General features: G+C 38.0%; 3 protein-coding genes across 3 annotated transcripts; 2 read left to right on the top strand and 1 right to left on the bottom strand.

Annotated features, from left to right (window-relative positions):
- The first annotated feature begins 21 nt into the window (after positions 1-21).
- LOC140930509 (cytoplasmic 60S subunit biogenesis factor ZNF622-like) lies at positions 22-1,413 on the top strand. Its single transcript, XM_073380228.1, has one exon. It carries the CDS (start codon positions 172-174, stop codon positions 1,321-1,323), a length of 1,152 nt encoding a protein of 383 aa, XP_073236329.1. The 5' UTR covers positions 22-171; the 3' UTR covers positions 1,324-1,413.
- Positions 1,414-2,687: 1,274 nt separating this feature from the next.
- LOC140929385 (probable transcriptional regulatory protein TTE1135) lies at positions 2,688-9,451 on the bottom strand. The gene is made up of 7 exons (XM_073379184.1): positions 9,219-9,451; positions 7,869-7,981; positions 6,679-6,812; positions 5,750-5,799; positions 5,235-5,317; positions 4,598-4,675; positions 2,688-4,064 (listed from the first exon to the last, which is right to left on the bottom strand). The coding sequence occupies exons 1-7, from the start codon at positions 9,442-9,444 to the stop codon at positions 3,822-3,824; spliced, it is 927 nt and encodes a 308-aa protein (XP_073235285.1). The 5' UTR covers positions 9,445-9,451; the 3' UTR covers positions 2,688-3,821.
- Positions 9,452-9,717: 266 nt separating this feature from the next.
- On the top strand, positions 9,718-21,500 carry LOC140929384 (UBX domain-containing protein 4-like). The gene is made up of 13 exons (XM_073379183.1): positions 9,718-9,902; positions 10,927-10,976; positions 13,319-13,374; positions 13,599-13,627; positions 14,041-14,159; positions 14,460-14,633; positions 15,072-15,124; positions 15,884-15,938; positions 17,276-17,556; positions 18,194-18,296; positions 19,221-19,352; positions 19,997-20,190; positions 21,169-21,500. The coding sequence occupies exons 1-13, from the start codon at positions 9,821-9,823 to the stop codon at positions 21,314-21,316; spliced, it is 1,476 nt and encodes a 491-aa protein (XP_073235284.1). The 5' UTR covers positions 9,718-9,820; the 3' UTR covers positions 21,317-21,500.
- The last annotated feature ends 1,536 nt before the right edge of the window (positions 21,501-23,036 follow it).

Raw genomic sequence — 23,036 nt, 5'->3', positions numbered from 1 at the left:
CACTGGGGGATTGGACAAGAAAATTACACCACGTTGGGAAATCATTTCTGGAGTTGTTTGTAAGCGGTTTACTGCGTTCTAAAACCTTCATAAATCATAATCTTGGATTCAGGCTAAGGGAAAGTATTGTAGAGATAGGATTCTGCCTTTTGGAGTCCAAACATCTCTAAAATGCCCATGTTTACTTGCATAACATGTCGTGTATCTTTCGCTGATAGCGATATTCAGCGTCGTCACTATAAAACTGACTGGCATCGTTATAACCTCAAGAGAAAAGTTGCAGAAATGCCGCCAGTTACTGCTGAAGTATTTCAGCAAAAGGTCCTTGCGCAGAAAGCGGAGGTCGAAGCGCAACAACAGAGCAAAACAAAGTCTCTGCACTGTCAATTGTGCAACAAGACCTTCTCTTCTGAGAATGCTCACGGTAACCACCTGAGCTCGAAAAAACACAAAGATCTGGAGGCCAACAAAGCTAAGAAACAGGGAAGTTTGATCACAGAGAGCCAGCTTAGTAACAACTTCAAAAGAAAGGACAGTAAAGAAACTGACCAACAGAACACTGAATCTGAAAATGCCGAGTCATTATCCCACAATGGTGATGATGATGACGACGACGACGACGACGATGACATTGAAGAAGATACCCTGGAAGTTACAGACTGTCTTTTCTGTCCACATCACAGTGTTAGCTTAGAAGAGAATCTGAAGCACATGACGAGATCACATAGCTTCTTCATTCCAGATCTAGAATATGTTGTGGACTTAAAAGGCCTTGTAACATATCTATGTGAAAAGGTTGGAATGGGAAATATGTGCCTTTACTGCAACGACAAAGGGAAGAGTTTTTTCTCATTGGAAGCTGTTCAAAGCCACATGGTTGACAAAGGTCACACTAAAATGAACTATGAAGGAGATGCAGTTTTGGAATATGCTGATTTCTATGATTTTAGCAGTAGCTACCCTGATTATAATCCTGATGAAGAGAATGAGGGCGATGAAATTCAAGGAAGAGATAGCACCTTAGCAGTCAATGAGCAAACACTGGAGCTGTGTCTGCCATCAGGGGCCAAAATTGGCCATCGCAATATGCGTCACATCTACAAGCAGAATTTGCCTCCAGAGAGAAGTCATCATTCCAAGGTGATTCAAAGTATCATGGCTGATTATAAAGCCCTAGGTTGGCATGGCACCATTGCAAGTGCTGCACGACAGAAAGTTAAAGATGTCAGGTTACGGAATGTTCAGCAAGCAAAAAGAAATGTGGACATCTCAGTTAAGGCTAACAGAATGCAGAAACATTTTAGACCTCAAGTTGTTTTCTAAATAATTAACAACTTGATTTCATATTCTGAGGTCCAAAATATGGTAATGCTATAAAATCAGAAGCTGCACAGTGCACAAGTTTTCCACCAAGTTTCTATTGCTTTTTGTATCTATTTTAACAAATGAGTGCACTAGTTTGATTTATTAGGCTTTATTAGCAACAGAACGGGAACATCAGTTGACAACGGCGCGCGCCAATCAAACAACTGGCTTGACCAATGGCTGAGCGGTAAACTGGGCACTGGAAGTAGAGTGAAGTCCTTTTTGCGCACTTTGCCGTCATCAAATGAAGTTCCCGTTCTGTTGCTAAATCAGCCTATTAGTACTGGGTGTTAGTAGATTGAATATAAGTGGTCCAAGATAACAGAGTGGAAGTGACCAGACCTAGATCTTAGAGCAACCCCTTTCTCAAGGCATATCTGAAATAAATCATAATTCAAACTGAAAGATGGTTTCTTTTTGTTAATCCTTACAAACACTGTACTTCCTAACATTATGCAGCGTTAGCTCATTCAATGTGCTTGACCCCCAGGATTGGACCAAAACCCATGGAATAACTTAGAAATGATGATATTCCCTCTGCCCTGAAAATGGCTACATTTTCACTAGCCTGTGAAGGGGCCTTTGGTTACTGTTTTTCCCCAAACAGAAGAGCCTGTTCACAGGCTACATTTTAACTTGACTTGGATGACCACAGGCAAATTTAATTTTTAAAAAGTCCAGTAGGTTCAATGACATCATTTGACTACAATTACAAGTATTTATTTAGTTTTTGCCATTTTATTTGAACTTTTCAGGGGCTGAGGTTAAAAAAAAAAAAACAATAGCCCTAATTTCCACAAGAAATGACAGATCGAAGGAATCTTGTAGTTATAGTAAAATGACTTCATTGGGCAATAGTTGAAGAGATTACAATAATAATTATTGTCCTGTTGAGCTTAACACTCATCTCAAGTCATTGATAATTTATGAAGAGGAAACAAAAAAGATCACTGCCATAGAGGAGATAAGGAAATTGCCTCACTGTTACCCAAAAAATTTTGCCTTCTCATTAAGTTCAAGCTGGGGCTCATCCTCTGTGTAAGAACCTGTTAAACTCACGGGTGACATAAAACAAAAGAAAACAAAGAGGTCAACACAACAGAACCTAGGAAAAGAAAAGGTGCAAAACAAAGAAAAAGTTCACAGGTTCTTACACCGGAGTAAACCCCGAATTGATACACTGGTGGCTGGGCAAAAATGAAATAGTGAGTGACCTACCTTTATGGCCACCAACATCAATCAACTTCGGGTTACAGATCAGTGAGTTTAAAAAAATGGCATCTGGAGTTGAAGAGTTGAGTTGGTTTGGGTAACTTGTTGGTTGATTGACTGAGTTTTATTTCTTGAGCATCTTGAAAAGTGATTTCAAATGCTTAACAAAGTGTTTCATCTGATGTCCAGACACTAGAAGAAATCATGGGTGCCTTTTTTTTTCAACCCACTTCTCAGTGTCTAGATATTGGATGAAAAAACTCACGCCCAATTGGACATATGTTACATGGGTATCTTAATTTTGAATATATTGCATCCAACACAAACCATTGGGTTGTTATAAGTATCCATTGTCAGTTAATGTAGCAAGCTTTCATCCACCTTGTTCCCAGGGTTCTGTCCTACCTGCCCTACCGAGTGCTCAGTAGGGCGGGTCAGAGAGAACCCAGGGAACGAGGTTGAGCTTTCATTTAAATATAATTCGACTAAAATGTGAATGTAAGTCAAGCCAATTTTTTTCCTTTTAATAAGCATGGCATTTTTATTTTGCATAAACAGGTATATGTATTGTACGGACGCCAGTTTTTGTTAAGCCATGATAACCATAGTTATTAGAGGAGACTGGTTATGAAAAAAGGCAAACATCAATGATAAAAACAACAGTGCTGCAGTTTATGTTGGAAGCACTCTGAAAGTGCACAATCCTTTGTTTTCTGTTGGCAAATTGTTACGGAATAAATTGATGCAATGTTTTTATTGGTCAATACAATCAAAATGATAGGAATTCTTTTGAATGTTGTGCACTTTCAGGTCCACAAAAACATATAACAAAGGAGTCTGACGGGTTTCATAACCATTCCACTCAATTAACTATGATGATAACATATCATTTGGCCATTTCAATTTTTGTCAAGGCTATTTCATTTAAAGGCATTAAAATGTCCTAAATCCCTGGTGCTTCATGGCAGTCCTGTTTTCACCTTCATCTAGCCTCTCCCCTTTTTGGTTCGCTTTATTTCTTACCCAGACTCCACCATCTGAATGCCTGGAAAAGGCTAACATTGTATTCCTTGGGGTTATGTGAGGAGACCATGTAGGTAAAATGAGGCCTACAGTCTTCTCAGACAAGGACAAAAAACTTGTCGTGAAGAGAACTTTTCAACTGACCCCAAGAAGGCCTAGAGACTAATTAAAAACAGACATCTTTCATTCATTGACAGCTGGCCTTCACCAAGGCAATCTGGTCATGTAGAACCAAACAGCTTGCATGTGGTACTTGGGTAATGTTCAATATTATCATAAACTCGCACAACGTCTACATGATCTTCAAGAGTATCTATTAGTTTCTCTGCTTGTTGTAAAGGTTCCTCTGACAGAGAAACAAGTGTTCGTGGAATATACTCAAGTTCAGAAGAAAGAATCTTCTTTGGAAACTTTTCTGATAAGTCGTCATGTACTTTCTTCGTATCCTCAATAGCACATATGAACTGAAATGTAATAAATAAAAAAAAACAAAGACAAATTTAGCATTTCATTCAAGAATGCTTCTGTTGCAGTCTTACATTAATTTTTGCTTTCTACTTAAGGTTTAAATCTTTTCAGAAGTTTTGTAAGCCCAACTTTTCGCAGAAGACTACAATAGACAGAACAATAGCACCCAAGAATCGACAGGGAGTGCTGTAAGGGGGTATGTCGGTATAATGAGCAATCCTTTTAACCCTAGGGTCCAGGAACTCTAGGCAATTAGGTGGATACTGTTCAGTGTTGTTTATACTTGGGGAAAATCTTTTTCTCTGTGGCATCTTTTTCAGCCACATTTCTGGTCTGTGTGTGTATAGTCTTTGAAGTAAATACAATATCAAAATAGTGATTAATAACCTATGATTAGCATATCATTATTAACTTAAACTATCAATGAAATGAAATAGAACATCATTTGAGACTATTATAAACTCCACTCCAACCTGCTAAATTAAACATGGGGCCAAGTTTGTGCATATAAATTATTTCAAAATTATACCTTTATAATCTTTGTATCATTTTCTGACTCACAGAAGAACAGATTCTCTGCCCCACTTTCTATAGCTACCTCTTCAGCCTGCAGAGAAAAGACCATTTACCAGTAACTAAAACTGCATAAAGGTTTCATCTCTAGTAAAAAAAACAGTTACACTGAATATTAATCGAGACTATAACATCTACCTACTTCAATTAAAGTTAATATGGTTGTCGTGGAAACATCACAGCCTTAACTTTTAAAAATAAATGTCGGTAATAATAGACCATTTTCACTATGATATCATTAGGACACTTAAGCAACAACAATGGACCCACTGGAGTTGAATTCTTAAGATTTTATACTGGTTCAAAAAGGGGAAGGAAAATTCATCATTACATGCTCATGTCCTCCATAAAATGTTGCATTAGGAGGTTTCACATCATAGTCATGGAGTGGACATCTAAGAAATGTACTAAAAAACGTGCTGCATGTGCAGAGCTGTTTTGCTCATACAACAAATAATTTATAAGAGTTTTTGACACAGTTGTTGTCTTCCTCGTTATGGTTGATTAAGCTCCCCATTAAAATGCTACTAGAATGCTTGTCCGGGTAATCAAATAAAGAAACTTGATCCCCTTATTATGGTTCAATAACTCACTTTTTCAACAGAGTCATCATCTGGATACTCTGACAAGTTCTGTTTATCCTCTGTATAAAGAAAGTCTTCAACACTTATAACTCCTGTTCAAATTTAAAAAGAAAATGAATCACTACGAGCAGTAACTTGAAACCTTAATTTTTCTAAAAAATAAATTGCTTGTTTGCTTGTGATGTCAACAAACTTTAAAAAAAAGATATCAGTCCTCCTAATTGTCATCAGTAACAAATTTTATAATCCTAAAACTTAGTGCCAAATGTTAGAATTTTTATCTATGGAGCTCATAAAATAAAGCGAAAATTAAAAATATATCACTTCCCTGTTGACATAAATATGTTGTGGTTAAATTTCATCCTTCGGTAAATGTTATTTTCTTTGTTTTTGGGTATGGTACTGTATGTTAACGACTTTGAAACAAAAGAAAATAAAATTTAAACCAAGGATGCAGTTAAACCAAGACATATTATACACGCCCATGAAATATTTAAAACATTTAAATTATAAATTATCATTACCTTTGTAATCATACTGAAAAGTGACTGATCCACCATCCTTAAAAATGCCTCTAAAACAGATATAAAATAATGTAATAAGAAGATGTAATCCCAGGAGTCTGGTTTATCTGACCTGTGCTATCCTAGCAGGCTAGGTCTGAGCGGGTAGCATGAGTTTGTTAAAGCCTGATGTGACAGCAGAGCTGCGTCCTTTCACATTCTGACATCTGTTCTCACCCCTCTAGTTCGTCTCTAGTCTTCAGTCTCCAGTTTTCAATTTGTCCTCCATAAATTACCGGTTATTTTCTTATTACTTCCAAAACTGAGGTGTATCATGATTGTCTAACTTGAATGTTTTTTAATCTTACTGATCAATACCCCCATATATTAACCCTAAAGTACCAAGTGTGACCAACATCAATTTTTGTTCCACAATATCAAATTATACAAAAACAAGAGACAGAGGTTATGCGAATAACAAAAATGGTCACCTAAAGGGAAACACTTTGTTCTTTAAAGGAATTTCCCTAACTAATTCTGTATAGAGATCAATCTGCAGGAGAATTTAGATGGGGATACTAAGGTTGAAAGGGTTAATATAGTCCACCGATTTTTGTTACGTGCAAATTGTTTGAGGGTTTTGGCCTATTATTTCATATTATTATCATCTGCTCACACCACACAGGGAAAGTCTGCACTCCTTATGGTGGATCCAGGAGATGGTCAGCAGGTCTGGACCACCCTAAAGAACCCATCTGACCAGAAACATTGAAACTGAATTTGGTAGCCCAAGGGTCACACCTTTACTAGAAAATAATGAGTAAATGCATGCCAGAAAGGGTAGAAATGATTTTATATAGGCCTTAAACAAGTTTGGACCTTTCCAATAAAACATTCCTGGCTCCACTCCTGACAACCCCTGGTTGTGTAGAAGTTCTAAAGACACTTACCCATTCTTGCGAAGAATAGTATTCATTTCATTCTTTGTTTTAACTTTGTTGCTTGTAAGTATCTGGACAAGCAAACCACAGCCACCAGGACCCTTGATCTCCAACAAGGATGCTTCATAAGGATTATCTTTAGTCTTAGTAAAGAGTACAGTCATGAAATTATTTATTTATTGACATGCATTAGGTATTGGGTGTGAAGAAACGAACTATAGGGAAAAAAAGGAAGGAGAAGGAATAACTTACTATCCTGTACAATATACACTTGTCTCAAGTCAAAGATGTGAAAGGCTGCCTTAGGCTTCGGGGGATACTCCCTATAATGGTCTATACAGGGAGGTCTTGCCTGAAAGAGTACCTTTTTTAGGCTTCAGGTATATAAATGGGTAGGGATATAACTAGTTGAAGTATATGCCCGGGGAGGGGGATACTTTAGGAATTTCTGGGTGGGGATGTGCTGCTGGGACCCTGGAACCCTTAACCTATACCACAGCTAGTTCAGCTGAATTTTGCTACCCTATACTAGAGAAAACTCCTCAAATCCCCCCTATCCTAGAGTAGCTGTTTCCCTTGTCTAGATAAAATCTTCAACCAACTGATCAGTTTCCTGAAAAATGATACACATAAGGGGTACCTTGTCTGTCAAAAATGGTATATAAAAGGGTAACGGGGTGAGCCTTGGAGCGGACTGAGCCTCCCAGTATAAGACTTTGTTGAGTACCCCCCACTCCTCCCCGGGACCTCAGGTTGTGTACAGTGAAGTACGCATGATTTGAGCTTTATATTGCATTTCACACAGAGCTCAAAATTTATTACACATTAGGATTGGGGTGTCTGAGGGGAAATATTACCAGCTGATGTTAATTAAGGGCCTTTTTCTGCCTCTCCTACTTTCTAACAGAAAATAATCCATGAGGACAAGGGTGAAAGAGATGGAAGAAAATGAAAAAAATAGTTAATGAGAGGCAAAGACTAAGACTTACTAAGAATATAAAAGCGGTAGTATGAATGTAAGTGCAATCCCAAAACACTTCTGCGGAAATATTTCCAAATTTTAACGTTTTTTAATTTTTTAGCATATTTTTTAACATACATTATTTTCAGCATAAAAATGACAAGTAGAGACAAATGATAAATGAAAGCAGCAGAGCAAGTACCAGTACTTCCTGAAGAACTATTAAGTTTAAACTTACCCCAGTCCCAGATTTGATTGCATTTTCAATCTTTTCTTTTGGCATGCTTATGGTTCTTGCTTTTTCAATAAGACCTTCCAAGCGACTATTAAACTTAACATCTGGCCCTGATTCTAAAAAAGAAAAGTCAACCACTAGTTGAATGAAAAATATCTGCAAAGCAATTCAAATACAGTCAAAACTCCTGTAAGCAACCAGCCAAAATGTAAAGATGTACTTGTATAGTGCTTATATCACAGGTCAGAATTAAATTTAGGTTAAAATTTTTTAACCTAGGTTGATTGTCTATTTCCTTAACCTGAATTCTAATATATTGATCACGCAGCTGTCTCTAATGATACTATAACTTAATTTTTTAAATTTGTATATCACACAAGAAGGCAGTGGGCTGCTCACACCTGTGCACAGAAGTACAATCTTATTATTGTTCCTTTCAGCTATTAAACTCCTGCAGGATAATGGGGAAAAAACTGGTGTCATTCTAGATACTTCCCAGGGTAGCAAAGGTGGCATCAAGTGTTAAGAGCACTTGCCTTCCACACAATGTGGCCACGCAACCTCATTCTAGTTACTACACATAAATCTATTACAAATGCAACTCCAATCCAATCAATCCAGTCATGAAAATACAACCCCAGCCAGCGGCACATCCCCATTAGCCCATTACTAGGAAGTACCCACCCCAGGAGAAACACTAAAAAAATAATTGCTCAGAAACGCTCTCTACGTTACTCGTTTGAGGGCTGAAAATAGTCTGAAATTGACACCTACATATCACCGTATCTGGTGTAATGTAGTGCTGGGAACATGTAGATGCTGTTGACTGAAGATTTTGTTACCTTTCAAAAAGGAAAGGCTCATTACTGTACACAATTGATGATGAAGTGTCTGCATTAGCAAGGTTACCTTTCTATGAGAATTTGTTCACTGGGCAAGAAACAAGTGTCTGTTGTCCACAATAATCAGTGTCAGTATTAAGTGGGTTGAATTTATATGAAATGTCTGGACTTTCCCCAGGGACAAAGAAAACTGTCCTTCATAGTGAGGTGGTAATATTAAAAGGGTGTGTGCAAAGCAGGGTTCCCGCTAGTTGTCTCCACATCTAAAAGGGAACAGTTAATACTGCTAGCTAATTTATTGGCAGCTAAAAATGTTAACCAGTAATTCTTCACAACTACACTTATGGCTAATGAAATTAGGCTTAAGTAAGTCAAGGTCAATAATTAGGGTTAGAATCCTTCTTTTTTTCTTTACAGCCTTTATGAGTCGTAATTAAATTAAACTCAATAGTATTATCTATAACTATTTATTTCACTTTAAAGTAAGCTTCAATGATAGACTTATCCTTACCCCTAACAGCTGTAATAATCTCCATCGAGAGTTTTCCAAATTCCTTGCTTCGAGCAAAGTCAATGTGTGCCTTCTTGAATTTAATATTTTGCCATTTACTGTGACCCTTATATCTCAAATGCATTCTTGAAACGTTCAGTAACGTACAAGGACAGAAACATTCAGAAAAACGGGCAGGAAAACAAGTGACAAGAGAACAAGTTTTTCGAGCAAATGTAGCCGCCATTTTGGATTCTGAAATAGAACAAATGCTTTACTTAACGGGAGTGGGTAAGTAGAAAAAGTAATGTTATCTTTATTTCAATATGTTTCCGAAAACCTGATCATTTTAAGAAAGTCTATCTGTTTTATATCTTAAAACTAACTGGGCATTATTTTACACCTTTTACAAGTTAAAATTGAGTTATCAAAACTTTTAAGTATCGGGTACAGTTTTATAGCGCGGTACATCCCCTCCCATACTACAATTTGAGCGTGGTTACTAAGTATTTATTCATGACACGTTCATGCAAGAAGAAAGAAACAGTGTGGTTTTCATCGACGAATAACTCCTTTTTATTCAATTTTCTCCCCATAATCTGGGCGGAATAGGTAAGAAAACCATGGAGTGGTTTATGGGAAGTATTCCGGAGGCTATAGGGAAATCCAGACAGAACGGATTACTATTTATTGTTTACATTGAAGGTAAGTCTCACCCAACATGAATGAATCATGGTCATATTGAAGAAGTCGACTTATTTTGGATTACAGCAACCTTATTTTAGTTCAAATTGTATTTTGTAGTTTTTTTTCTCTTTTTTGATGGTAATTGTACTCAGTGATTCACAAAGCAACTTACCTGAATCTTTTATATCTGATTATATAAAAAGTGAAAATAATATAAGTGAGCTTATTAATAAGTACAAGTTGTTGCAATAGAGAGGACAAGTGTTACGTTACCATGGGAGCAAATTAAAGGGAGCTTAAGCAAAACTTGAACAGCCAAAAAGCAATAGGTTAAGATTAGCAAAACAACAACTTTGCACATACATTGCGCTTAAATGTACATTTCTTTGCTGTTGTTGCACAACTGCCACATGAAACGTCCTAATTTCACACGCCCGCCCGACTGAGGTGGATGTGGTCTTAAGCAACACATAGCACAAGGAGCTCTGAATTTTCGTGCATGGAAATCTTTGTCTGTAGGAATGGCTACGTGTGCAAGGACCTGCACTGATGTTGTGGTAAAATATTCAGAGATGCCAACCGCTGGAGATCTAAAACCAGGAGACTTTGACCTGTTTCTTTGGTAGTACAACAAACACCCCACTTACAAAAGATACAAAACCCTTTACTCTTGCAAGATTTCCATGGTTATTTCCTGAAGTCCTTGAAAACGCTCGAAAATGGCTTTAATTTCTTCCATTTCCTGTTGACTTTTTATTTCACTGCCAGCAATGCAGGTGGCTAATTTGTTCAGTTGTCTTGTTTTCATTGCTTTCAACTTGCGTGTTCCAGTTTTCAAGTTTTTTGCTTTCATTAAAGAGTCCCCAGCTGAATTTCCTTAATCTGGCATCTTTACACTGATTTTTCACTCAAAATCCACAAAATTTCCTCAGATAAATACTTGTCACTTTGCCGAAAAAAGCCACAAACCTGATCCAAAGATGACTTAAAAACAGTTTTTCCCTCTAAAATTCCAGCTTCTAAACTGATCATTTCATTGCAGGTGACAATGACGCAACGCAAAAAATGAATTCAGTATGGTCTGATCCTAAGGTGTGTAAAACAGATCTCTTTTTTAACCACTTCTTTGGTTCCAGCCTCCTACTCCCAGCAGGTAGCATGTATGCTACCTAAACCTCCTAGGTCCAGCCAGTGGGGGGGTGGTGGGATACAAATACATCTGATTTTTTTGTCCTGAAAAATTTAAATACCAACCTGCTTAATGGTTGATTCTTAAAATTTAAATTCATATGCTTATGCAGAGTACTGTATACCTGAAAATTTGGCAACAAATTACTGTATACCAGGGTAAAAATGCCTAAGATACTGTAATACCCAATAAATACATCAATATCCAAACCCTCTGGCATTTCAGATGATAAAAAAAGAATTTAGTGGTATACTAATTCTGTTATGACATTTGCGTGCTCACAATCTTGGCAAGAAGATTCCTGCTAATGGCAATAGTTGATGAACCATACATGAAAAAGTTGAAAATGCCTGTGGCAGCTAAGATATTCTACAATCTTTTGTCATGTTTTTTTTTTAAATTGTGACACATGCAGATTTGTAGTTGCTACACAAATGAGCATGACTGCTACATTTAGCCTAGTGAAAACAGCCAAATTTTCACTGGTTTCCCTGCAAAATGACATCAGAAGGAATGCAGAATTTCCATACTGATGACATATCACAGTTCTGGCTAGCTAGTGCTTCTGGTTAGTTGAAGCAATTTTCAACCAATTAGAACCAGTACTCAGTTTTTGACATTAGCACATCATCAGTGTGGAATTTCTGGGTTCATTTCTCAGATATCACTTTGCAGTGAAATTACTGGCCTGGTGGCATGGCAAAAAGTCAGCTGTTTTCTCAGGCTTTGTTACTGTGGGAATTTTTAGTTTAGATAAGGACATGGTTTTTGATGGACATTTGGTAAGTTGTCACTTGTCATGTTAACAGAAACCTAGGGCCCTTTATAATATTGGGTGCTCATTTCGGGCATAGAATACTTGTAATAATGAGGATGTGTTCAGGTTGAGAGAGTGAGTGATTGTGTTGGTGGGTGAGTGTGTAGGTGGGTGGGTGAGTGAGGAAGTGAGTGGGTTGATGGGTCAGTGAGTGAGTGCCACATTTGTATATCTAAGTGCCTATTACGAACTTAGTGGATATGCTATGAGTATCCATGAGTTAATACTGGAGCAATTATTCCAGTCCACTTCCTTTACATGTGTCACAATGCTTTGAGGAATGATGCATACTGTATTTCCTCGGGGACTAGCCATCCCTCGATTAATCGTCTCCCTCAAAATGATCGCCCCCCCTTTGATGGAAATATTTAAAATAATTGCCGCCCTCGAATAATCGCCCCCACCCCACCCCTCCTGCCAGGTTTCTCTTTCTTTTATTCCCTCTCTGTCAAGTTAAAGTGGAATCAGATCCAGCAAAACTGATCAGTGACTATTCAAGCTCTGAAAACTAATCAAGGAACCAAATTTGGAACACTTAAGAAACACTTAAGAAATGTTCAGTTTATTTGATGCGATAATTTTTTGATTTACAGTCAAACCAGGTCAAGTGTTCCCCGTCGCTAACGAACTAATCAATTCATTATCAGAAGAATGATTTCGTTCGTTGATTCAATAATCCATTCATAAAATGAACAATCCAATATTCATATTTAGCCTCGCTTCCATAATTGAATGTTGATTCGATTACCGTTTTTTTGAAAAACTACACTTTCCACAAGTCGACCTCAGAATTTTGTTTTTTCTCCTTTTTTTTCTAAGGGTTGAGTGGGGGCGAGTTCTGAAGTTCAAACCCAAACAAACTGTTACATGTACGCCATTTTGCTGCCAGTAATCAGTGCAACAGACCTGACCTCTTAGAAAACAGGATGGTCAAACTAAGGTCAGTGTATGTGCGGTGATTGGTGGATTTCGATCCCCGGCCTTTGTCAGTTTCTTTGCGTTTGCGGTCTGTCTATTCTAGCTATTATCTTGATTAAAGGCAATGAAAAACCCAATCGTATACGGCAGGAAAAGAGAAGCAAATACTGGTAGATTTTGTTCACAAACCAAATCAACATTTAATTATCAAGTCGAGGTCCAATTTGACTGTTGGATTATTCATTTTATGAATGGATTATTGAATCAACAAACGAAATCATTTTTCCATTAATGAATTCATTAGTTTGTTAGCGACGGGAACGCTTGACCTGGTTTGACTGTAATGGGATAATAAAGCACAATATTTAGGGCACAACTTCCAGTGAGCAATCTTTGACATAATTGCCTACCTCGAATAATCGCCTTCCCTCAAATTATCACAAAAAGTTAGCTTCTTTAAGCTGTTTACAGTGGATATAACAGGCTCTTATGTTTTATTTAATTATTTAGGTTGCTGGGACATTATCCAAAGATAAATGTGTAGCTATTAAACTGGATCATAAGAGGTGAGAAGAAACGTAATATTAATTCTTCACCTGCAAGAAGAACTTAATATACTTTTCAACCTTTTAAGTAACAACCACCAAGTAATATATACATTTTTCCTGTATAAAAGGACTGCAAACATGGCTTCTAGCACACATTTGTCATATATTATTTTATTACTATTAGAACTATACTATTCAAATTTTCATTTTGTTTATTTGTTGCTTCTTTTAATCCAATTTAGTGAGGACTGCAATCAGTTTTCTAAGTTCTGTATCCTTTTTCAGTTACTTTTCTCAGTAGAACATGAACTGTTGAATGTATGTAAATAAATACATTTTTTACCCTGGTTCTACATGTGATTTGCAGGTACAGATGCGTTTACAGGCCTTATGTCACATCTGAACTCCTGCAGAGCAAACCCTCTACCTTTTAAGCCATGTAACATAAGTTACAACACACAGCATTCTGCTCGGATTAATGATTACTGTTATTGTTGCTCATCTCTCTTTTTCAGAAGCCACAACCCAAACTTTAGAATAGTTTAAACAGCTGATACTGTCTATCACAACAAGACAAACTCTCGCCTAAAATGAAAAACTTGCTGAGTTTTCACCTGTCACTTTTTATCTGTCTCTATAATTTAGACACTTTGGTTATATACAAATCCTTAACAGCGTTTAAAGACCCCATTGTATGTATCCCTGTCACATACTTTATTGGTGAAAATGGTTTACCTTTAGAGGTTATCGGTGGAGACCTCCCAGTTGATGACTTTGTTTCCAGAGCAAACAAGGCATTAGAGGTACTACATGTAACACTACATAGCAATACAAACACAGTACATAACAACCTTGCATGTTTGCATGATTGTCTAACTTTAAAATAATACTGCTTGTTTCTGTGATAAAATCATGACTGCTGCTTCCTCTGTTAGCAAGAGAAATTATGTTTTCATTTTTTATCGTATTTGTGTGTGGTTATTATACAGTGATTTTTATATTATTTTTTAAAAAGAAAAGTTAGTAATGTATTATAAGTTATAAGCTTTCAAGAAAGCTATAACTCTGACATACATAACATTGTCTATTGAATGCCATTTTAGACTCACCAAAAGTCAAGACCAATTAATAATAGCACAATAACACCCACATCCACCAACGACGTACTTCAAACAAGTCCAGAGGTTTCTAGTTCAAACCAACATTTTGAGGACCAAGAACAGCGCACAAGACAAGAGACATCAAGTGAAGTACCGGCTGTCCCAGGACCGTCACAGGTGAATATTAACGCCATTTGTTCTGTCTTCTTGCGTGGCTGTTGGAATTGTAACTTTTTAAGTACTTTGTTTTGTTTAGTGGGTTGCTACAAATGACATTGACCTATGGTAGGGCGGGCTCCTTATAAAGACTATCTGAAGACTCATTCACTTTTGTTTGCTAACCTTAAGCCCTAATGTCTAAACTTTAATGCAAACTTATGCTACGTTGTGTAGATGTCATAGGATGTCTGACCTCCTTGAGGTTGAGGTAACTTTTTCTTCCCTTTTTTATTAAAACTGTCCTTAATAAAAATGAAACTTTACACAACACTCGTGGCTTATCACTTTTATTAGGTTTTTCTTTCAAGTCTTACATGAAATTTGGTTGAAGGTTTTCTTGATTTGTTTGGACTTCTATGCAGATGTTTTAGAAATAACAGTGTGTTTTTTTCCCAGGAACCCAATAACAGCAGCAACCAGGAGAAGTCATTAAATGAAAGAGTTCAAAGGTTAGATATTTAACAGCTAGACATTACATTATACGTGCAGGCGCAGATCCATGTCTGTTTCCACTATTTTAAGAGAATCAATCAGATTTTTCATAAAAAAAAATTTTAATGAAAAAACTTTCGCAAGTTAAAAGCCAGCCAGTATCCTGTCTGAATGACTCAGAAACCCAGGAAAGGTGACTTTAGGGAGTTAAAATCCAAACATTTCATGGAGGTGCATGCCCCCAGACCCCTCTAGAAGCTTGTGCCCTAGGCACTCGTCTAGGAAATCAGTTGGTATTAATTAATTTTGTCCTAGATTCACGTCTGATATGTTTACAGTATGTAGAACAACTGCGTGAACAATAGCTCTAAGACCCTCCACTCCTCTGGAAATTCAACTTAAATTTCTTGCATTTCTTTTACTTTTTGATGCCCCCTCCTTCCCCTGGAATCCAATCTCTTCTGTGTGGAAAGGGGGGAGGGTATGGATATTTTCAGGAACTTCACAAAATGTTGAATATCTTAACAAGCTATTAATGTGATTTTTTAAATTTCAATGTGACTAAATTATATCTTGTGAGCAGAGGGTGCTTTTTTATGATATATACCGTATTCTGGAATTCAAAAAGTAGCCTCTGCCGAAAACCATACCATGTTTTATTGTGTAGAAGCAAGTTTCTTGAGGGTACTATGGTGCTTTTTCATCAAGCGAGCATTAAGTCCGAAATAAACGCAATCCTGTGTTGTTGACTTTCTCTTTTCTGTTTACCTGTTTAGAGCAAAAGATCTTATTGAAAGAAGAAGACAGGAAAAAGAAGAGCAAGAAAATCAAGTAAGTTTAGAGGCCACCAGATCCACAAATTAGCTTGGAAAGTGCCCATGTGGTTTATTAAATAAGTCAGAAGAAAGTATGCTACGTGTCAACATCCAAATTGCTTCCTTTGCATCGTTATCCACACTATTATTAACTAATAAGGTTAGTTAGTTTCCGATTTCTTAGGACGTGTACACTTGCTGGAGTTTTGACTTTGTTTTGAGTTTTGAGTGTGGAAAGACAAATGACCAAGTCAAATATGAATATTATTATCCCTACACATGGCCAAATGACAAACTGCCCTCTATAAAACGCTCCTTTTCCCGGGCCAAACGGCAAAGTGCGGGCTGTAAATGGAATTTGCATCCCGCAACATAATTTCATGTTAAACAGTCTTTCCTTATGAAATAAATTTGTGCAATTTGGCCTTGTGTATTGATAATAATGATAATCACCTGACTTTTGTCGGGCAAATAGTTTATTTGTGTCGCTCGTAGCATCATTTGCACCCTCACTTTGCTCGGGCGCAAATGAGCTACTCTGGCCACAAATAAACTACTGTATATGCCCCCCAAAAGTCGTGATTGTCCTATAACAGTTGAGCTTCCATCAAGCGACCATCCCCTAAAGTCCCTTAATAATGGCAGAAAAGACTAGCGTAGTCAATTAAACCTCTATCAACAAGAGTTCTCCTTTTCTTGTCACCTCTATTAAGCGGCCATCAAGCTCTTGGTACACTTAATTTGGCTTTATTTTAAATGTTTGTTGGAAAATACAGACTGAGATGGGTGAAGACTGATTGTGGACCAGTAAAGCTACTCCCAAAAATTGCGTTGGTTTGTTTCAAACTCAGGTGATGTCACTGCTAAAGATCATGCTAATTTATGGTGAACCTCTGTTGAAGGACCACTTGCCGTCACCTCAAGCAGGGCTTGAAATTAATTTTTTGAATAACTAACCTTTGCGTTAGTGAGCATAACTTTTACTAACCAAATTATAAAGTTTATTAGCCAAGAATTTGTTCTTGAAATAACAAGATTTTCACTTGAAAGTAGTGCTAATAAATGGGGCAGACTAATGTGCGGATGGATTGGTTCAAATTACATGATGATCTGCAAAACAAAATATCTAGGAGATTTAATGCTCATTTACATTTTCCTTTCAATTACGTTACGCAAGGGCAGGGAATTCACCATAAACACTGCAAAACGTTGTTTCTTTAGGCTCATCGAATCTTGGCGGAAAGTTCTTTCTTAATGTACTTATTAAAAAATTTCTCCCTGTAGTTTTGGACATATCTGTAAGTGAATATTTTTTAATATCATATTTACCAGCTAAGTAAATTCTTATTTCAGGAGGCCAAAAAGAAGGAAAGTGACCGACGAAATCTTGGACAAGAGCTGGCAAAAGCCAAGCGTGAACGTGAGGAGAGGCAAGCCCAAGATATTGTTAATCAGATTAAGGAAGACAGAGCTAAGGAGCGTGCACACAGGGAAGCTGTGCGACAACAGATTGCACGAGACAGAGCTGAGAGGGAGGCAAGAAGGCAGAATGAGCTGCAAGAAAGACAGCGTTTAACTCAAGCTGCTGCTACTTCTTCAGCTCCTTCTCCTGTCTCCTCAGGAGGCAGTGACAGGTAAAACAACGCTGATTGGCTTATACGAAAATCATGTTTAGGAACTGAGCGGTTAAGAATTAAATGGAAGAAGATCATTGCAGTTATAGACGTAACTTTTGCAGTTGCGAAAAGAAAGCCCGGAAAAAATTCAAAACTCGGACGGGATTCGAACCCTTGACTTCTGCGATAGTATACTGGTGCAGCGCTCTACCAGTTGAGCTAACGAGCCAACTAGGAACAGGTTAGTTAATATGCCAACTGATTGGCTAGTTAATCCAGTGCATCGAGGCTTCTCTTATTGACTGATGACAGACTGTTTTACATTACTCATGTGGCCTTGTTTTATCACAGAGAAACAGTGAAGTTTATGATGTATTTACTAGATAAACCGTGAATGCTCATTTATTTTGGTTCAAAGTAACATTTTTTTTTTCATGATATTTGTAAAAATATTATCCATGGCTGCAAGATGTCCTCCAAAAGGGGAGAAAAAATGTGACACTTTTTTTAACTTTCCCAAATAATTCCCGATAAAGTTGGTTCAGTAAAAATGGGCTTTGAGTGGCCGATTGATTGGTTTATTGACTGATTAACTGGTTAGTTGGTTGGTTGGTTAGTTAAGATTATCACGGAATTATTGCTGTATCTGTTCCAGCACTTCTGCTCGCCTCCAATTTCGTCTTCCAGACGGCAGCTCCGTTACAAACACCTTCCCAGCTGATACTCCCCTGCAAACAGTACAACAGTTTATTATCAATGTAAGTTATTTTTTGTTGCTACTTTAACATGATGCCCGACCTTTGCATTTTTCATATGTTACCATTCTTCAATGCAGTGGAACCCACTCTACGGACACCTGGCGCTTAATACGAACACTCGTATACAACGGACAGTTGCGTTAAAAGCTCATATCTGTTCTCAACCTGTCTAATACGGACAGCAGTTTTATACGGATTACGAACATTTTACTGTGTCCCGAGTCATAAACTCCCTTATATCGTCATCCCCGTTTTACGGGCACTTTTTATCTGCGCACTGTTTATGACTGAATATCTCACGTGTGAAAACCTACCAGAAACTTAGTGAATGACCTTTCAAATGTTCTCCCTAAAATTCAGTCAAACTAGCTGAGTCGCATACTAAAAGCATCAGTAAAACGTCACACATTCCATTGTAGTATCAGAACTAAAAACTGGTTCGAGACTATGATGAGTGATCGTGAGGTTTCATTAGGATGAACTTGTGACAGTTACAGTTAAGAAATTAAACAACGTTTTCTCGTAAAAATGTCTGGTTTGGGCCTGTTTACATGGAGGTGGGGGACTCCAGATAGATGAGCTACCATGCGGCGGGTCACCTCACCTATCATATACACGTGATCAAATTAAAATGAGAGATTATATGGACAGGCGGGTTACCCCACCTAAGCAGGTTACCTCACCTACCTGAAGTCCACCACCGCTATGCACACAGGGCCTTAGTCTTTATATCTATAAAACATGTATCCTTGACCTTTTTTGTGAGAGCCCGCTTAATACACACACCCGGATAATACGGCGGGAACAGGGGCCCATGAGTACTCATGGGCTCCTTGGTGTCCGTAGTAACCGGAGGGTTCCACTGTATCTTAAGGTTGTATTTATGCACGATTAACAAAGATATATGGGGCTGTTTGAATGTAGCACCTCGGACCCAGCACAAGTTCCGTGACGCTGTACACAACCTACCCCAGACGAGAACTGACTGAGGGGGATCTAGTCAAGACTTTAGCCGAGTTAGGCTTGGTACCAAGTTCAACTCTTGTCGTTGCTATGGTGAGTTTAGACCATAGTCAAAGGTTACTCAGTGACTGTAGCCAAATGCAAGCATTTTATACCAGCTTGTTATAGAATTAACTGCAAATATATAAAGAGCTACATGTATAAAGGGTGAAAACTGTTTGTTGCTTCTAGAACAAAAACTATAATTCAAATGCCTCTTAGCCGAGTTTGCGGTGCGCGTTGTATGGCATTCTTGCTGTAGACTGAAAAAGCGAGAAAAATTATTTTACTGCCTTATAAACTTTATTTTTTTAGAAAGGAAAACAAATTCCCATAGCAAAGGTTTCCAAGTTGAAAACTATAACTAAACTACATTTTGATGGCGTTTTATGTCGCGTCGGACGCATTTGTAGCGGCCGAACTGAAGATTAAGATCTATAAGTCTATTGCGTTTAATAGTTTTTCTTTAACTAAGTTAGTGACCAGTAGTATGACCAATTGCAGAACGTGAGATAGCTTTAACATGTAATTATTTTACTTATACTACGAATGCGTCTGGCACATAAAGATAGTTGATTGTAACTCGTATACTGATATGTATGTATGTGTGTATCACAGTGATTGATTTTTGTTGGAAAATCCACAATAGTGAGCAGCAAATAAGGAAGGTCCTGACCTCCTTTTATTTTATCTTACAGAAAAGCTGCACGGCCATAACACCATCAGGAAGTTCCTCATTCTCGGAAATTTTGGTTTGGATCCTTTCGCCTCTGTTTACTCTGATGACTTTGTTGAAGGCCTTTTTCTTAGGAAGTCCAGATCATTCCAGAGGAGCGTACAATCCAACATCATCAGGTCGTCAAAATACCACTCAACAGTCACAGCAGTCCAGGTAAGATCGAGTAATGTTTGTTTTAGACTAAGAGTGGTATCTTAATTTTCTCAGAAAGGCCTCGTTCACACGGCGCTGGACGAATTTTCGACCCGTTTGAAAATTCGTGCGCGTAGGTGTTCCGTTTTCATGGAACCACCTTAACCGTACGAAAATTTAAACTCCTAGCCGTTAAAAATCCTTCACGGTCGAAAATTTGACCTGCGCGGTAAGAACACCATAACCGTGTAAAATTTTCTACGGCAAAGGGGCGGTTGCATGGATGCGTGGTTACTCAGCTAGGAGACACCATTTTGAAATCACTAAAGTAGCGCTCTGTGCATGAGCAGATGGTAAAAACTCTGGCAAAAGTTAAAATTTAACCTGGTTCGTCAGTTGCGTGTGAACGAAGTGCCGTTCAATTTCTCAAGCGGTCGTAAATTCAAACGGTGCCGAATGAACGTAGCCTAAGTGATAGTAGAGCGAGCGAAAGACACGCGCACGCGTGACAAACCACTCTCGAGGAGAGTTTCTTTCTCCCGTCCGCGTCTGGCCTCTCCTAGGGGGTGAAGGTTTTCACGACGACTCACGTATTTTACTCGCTTTACTAGTCCTAGTTAAGTTTGGGGAGGTACAATGACATTCGACATGTTTTGGGTTACGGTTGTCTCGCAGCATTAAGATGGTAGGGTGTTCCACCATCCATTAGTCTAATCACCGACAGAAAGGATTCGCTTTCTGAACACGATACTTTGTAAAAACTTGAAATGGATGGGAAACCCACAAACTAATAAAGTGAGCTTGAAAGACTTCACGGGGAGTTGTTGGGCAGCAATCACGCACAGATTTCGGTAGAGCTGTGTCGGGTGGGAGCAAAAAACCGGGAAACATATTTCTGTGTTATATAAAGTATAAGCGAACTTGAAGCTTCACTCCCTACTGTGGATCGAACCTTTTAGACTAATATAAATCCTTTCTCCTTTTTGTTTTGCTTCGCAGTTTTGATAACGGTTCTACCGTTCGTCGGAGAGGTCCGGGGGGAGGTGCGACAGTGCGTGAGCAGGGTGGTGTCCACCGTCTTTACAACAGAGATGATGATGACGATGAGAGCAACACGTGGAATGGCAACTCTACTCAGCAGATGTGATTTACAATTCAATTAATCTGACAATATATGAAATAGGATAATTATTTATCAAGCTTTCCATTGCAATTACACAGATGAGCAGTACAGATTATAAATAGTCGATTAGAAGAAAACTAAACGGGCAGAGTAATTTATAGTCACTTGAAAAAACGATGGTTTCACTAACTGGCCGTGTTTGAAAAAATGACTCAGTCTCAGCTTCAGAACCGGACAATAGGGAAACGTTATCCGCCATCTCAAGCACTGATCATCACGAGGGAGCTAGCCTGAGAAAACAACCGACATTTGGTGACGCTACCACTGGTTTCCCCGGCGGGGAAACCAGTGGTAGCGTCGCCAAATGTCAGCTGTTTTCTCAGGCTACTAGGGAGCTTAAGCAAGATAAAGCCAGTGAAAACGTTGATTTAAAAAAATGAATTTGCGTCCTTGCAAACGTTATCGCTTCTATTTGGATCTTTTTATATTTGCACTAAGAGGTCATGTTACATCGTTTTTATGAAAATGAAAGTTATACGATTTTGCCTTCAAAAAACGATTAGTGGGTCATATCTTAAACAAAATAATAGTGATTTGGTTTGTCAAACGTGACCAAAATGTTATTTTAAAATTATGAATTACCTCTTTCTGAACACAAATTTTGCACTTAAAGTTCAAGGGAAATGTTGAAAAGATGATGTGGTAACGTTTACAGCACATCTGAGAGTAACTATCAAACTTTTATCAAGATATAAGCAAAAAGTAGTTTTGGCCACCATGTTGGAGGGCAAGAGTATGCCCTCCAACATGGCGGCCAATACAAATCATACTACTTTGTTGAAAAATCAAAGTGCCATAAAATATCTCCCTTAAATGCGTTTCCTCTCAAATTTCGGTTGTAAGATAATTTTTATGTGCTCTGTCAATTTTTGGCATCAGCAAGATTCCAACTCATTGTTTAAAGGAAGCACTGGTCACGTGACCTCTTAGTGCAACTGGCCTATTGTAGGCAATTTCTCCTTGAGTTGAATTCCACGTGCAGGTACAATTTTAATATCAGGGATCAACAGGGATCGGTCTACTCAAGGAGCTCGCGTCCCTTCGTGGGAGACATTTTTTGCGATCTCGTTGACTAGTCGAGAGATGATTGCGATAAAAAAAATCCTCGTTTGTCAAGCAATGTTTTAACTACTGCGAGGTCACGTTTATGTAGATAGTACGTTGTTAGGTGATTGAAATAGTTTTGTTTCTGGTAAAAAATAATTACCCATAAATGAAATGACACGACTGCTACTTTAGGCTCAACAAATGTCATACATACCATGTCGTTTTTGTTTTTCCCGTGCAGTGAAGTTTATATTACAGTTACATTAATACTCGAGCATATTTTTGTCAGATTAAATCTGACGTAGAAATAGAACTCAACCCGGGATGAAACGGGTTCTTAAGCTGCAAATTATAAGTTAAAATTCAAAATTAAAATTTCCGACAGAAATTTAAAAAACCGACAGAAGCCAGAGGCTGACGTTCACAAAGAACCAGATGAACTAACCGTACAAATATTTAGACGCCTAGCCGTTCAAAAATTTGAATGCAAAGATCGAGGTTAAATTTTCAGCCGTTAAGGTTGAAAATTTGCAATTGATCGGCGCAGTATGAACACCATGGTCGCTTGGCGTTTTAGAATTTGGTTATGTAGCGCTCTGCGCATGAGCAGATGGTTAAACCACTGAAGCTAAAAATT

This window comes from Porites lutea, chromosome 3 (genome assembly GCF_958299795.1).
Source record: "Porites lutea chromosome 3, jaPorLute2.1, whole genome shotgun sequence".
Taxonomy (NCBI): domain Eukaryota; kingdom Metazoa; phylum Cnidaria; class Anthozoa; order Scleractinia; family Poritidae; genus Porites; species Porites lutea.
Note: the sequence above shows the minus strand (reverse complement) of the source record. Positions and strands in the feature narration are given on the sequence as shown.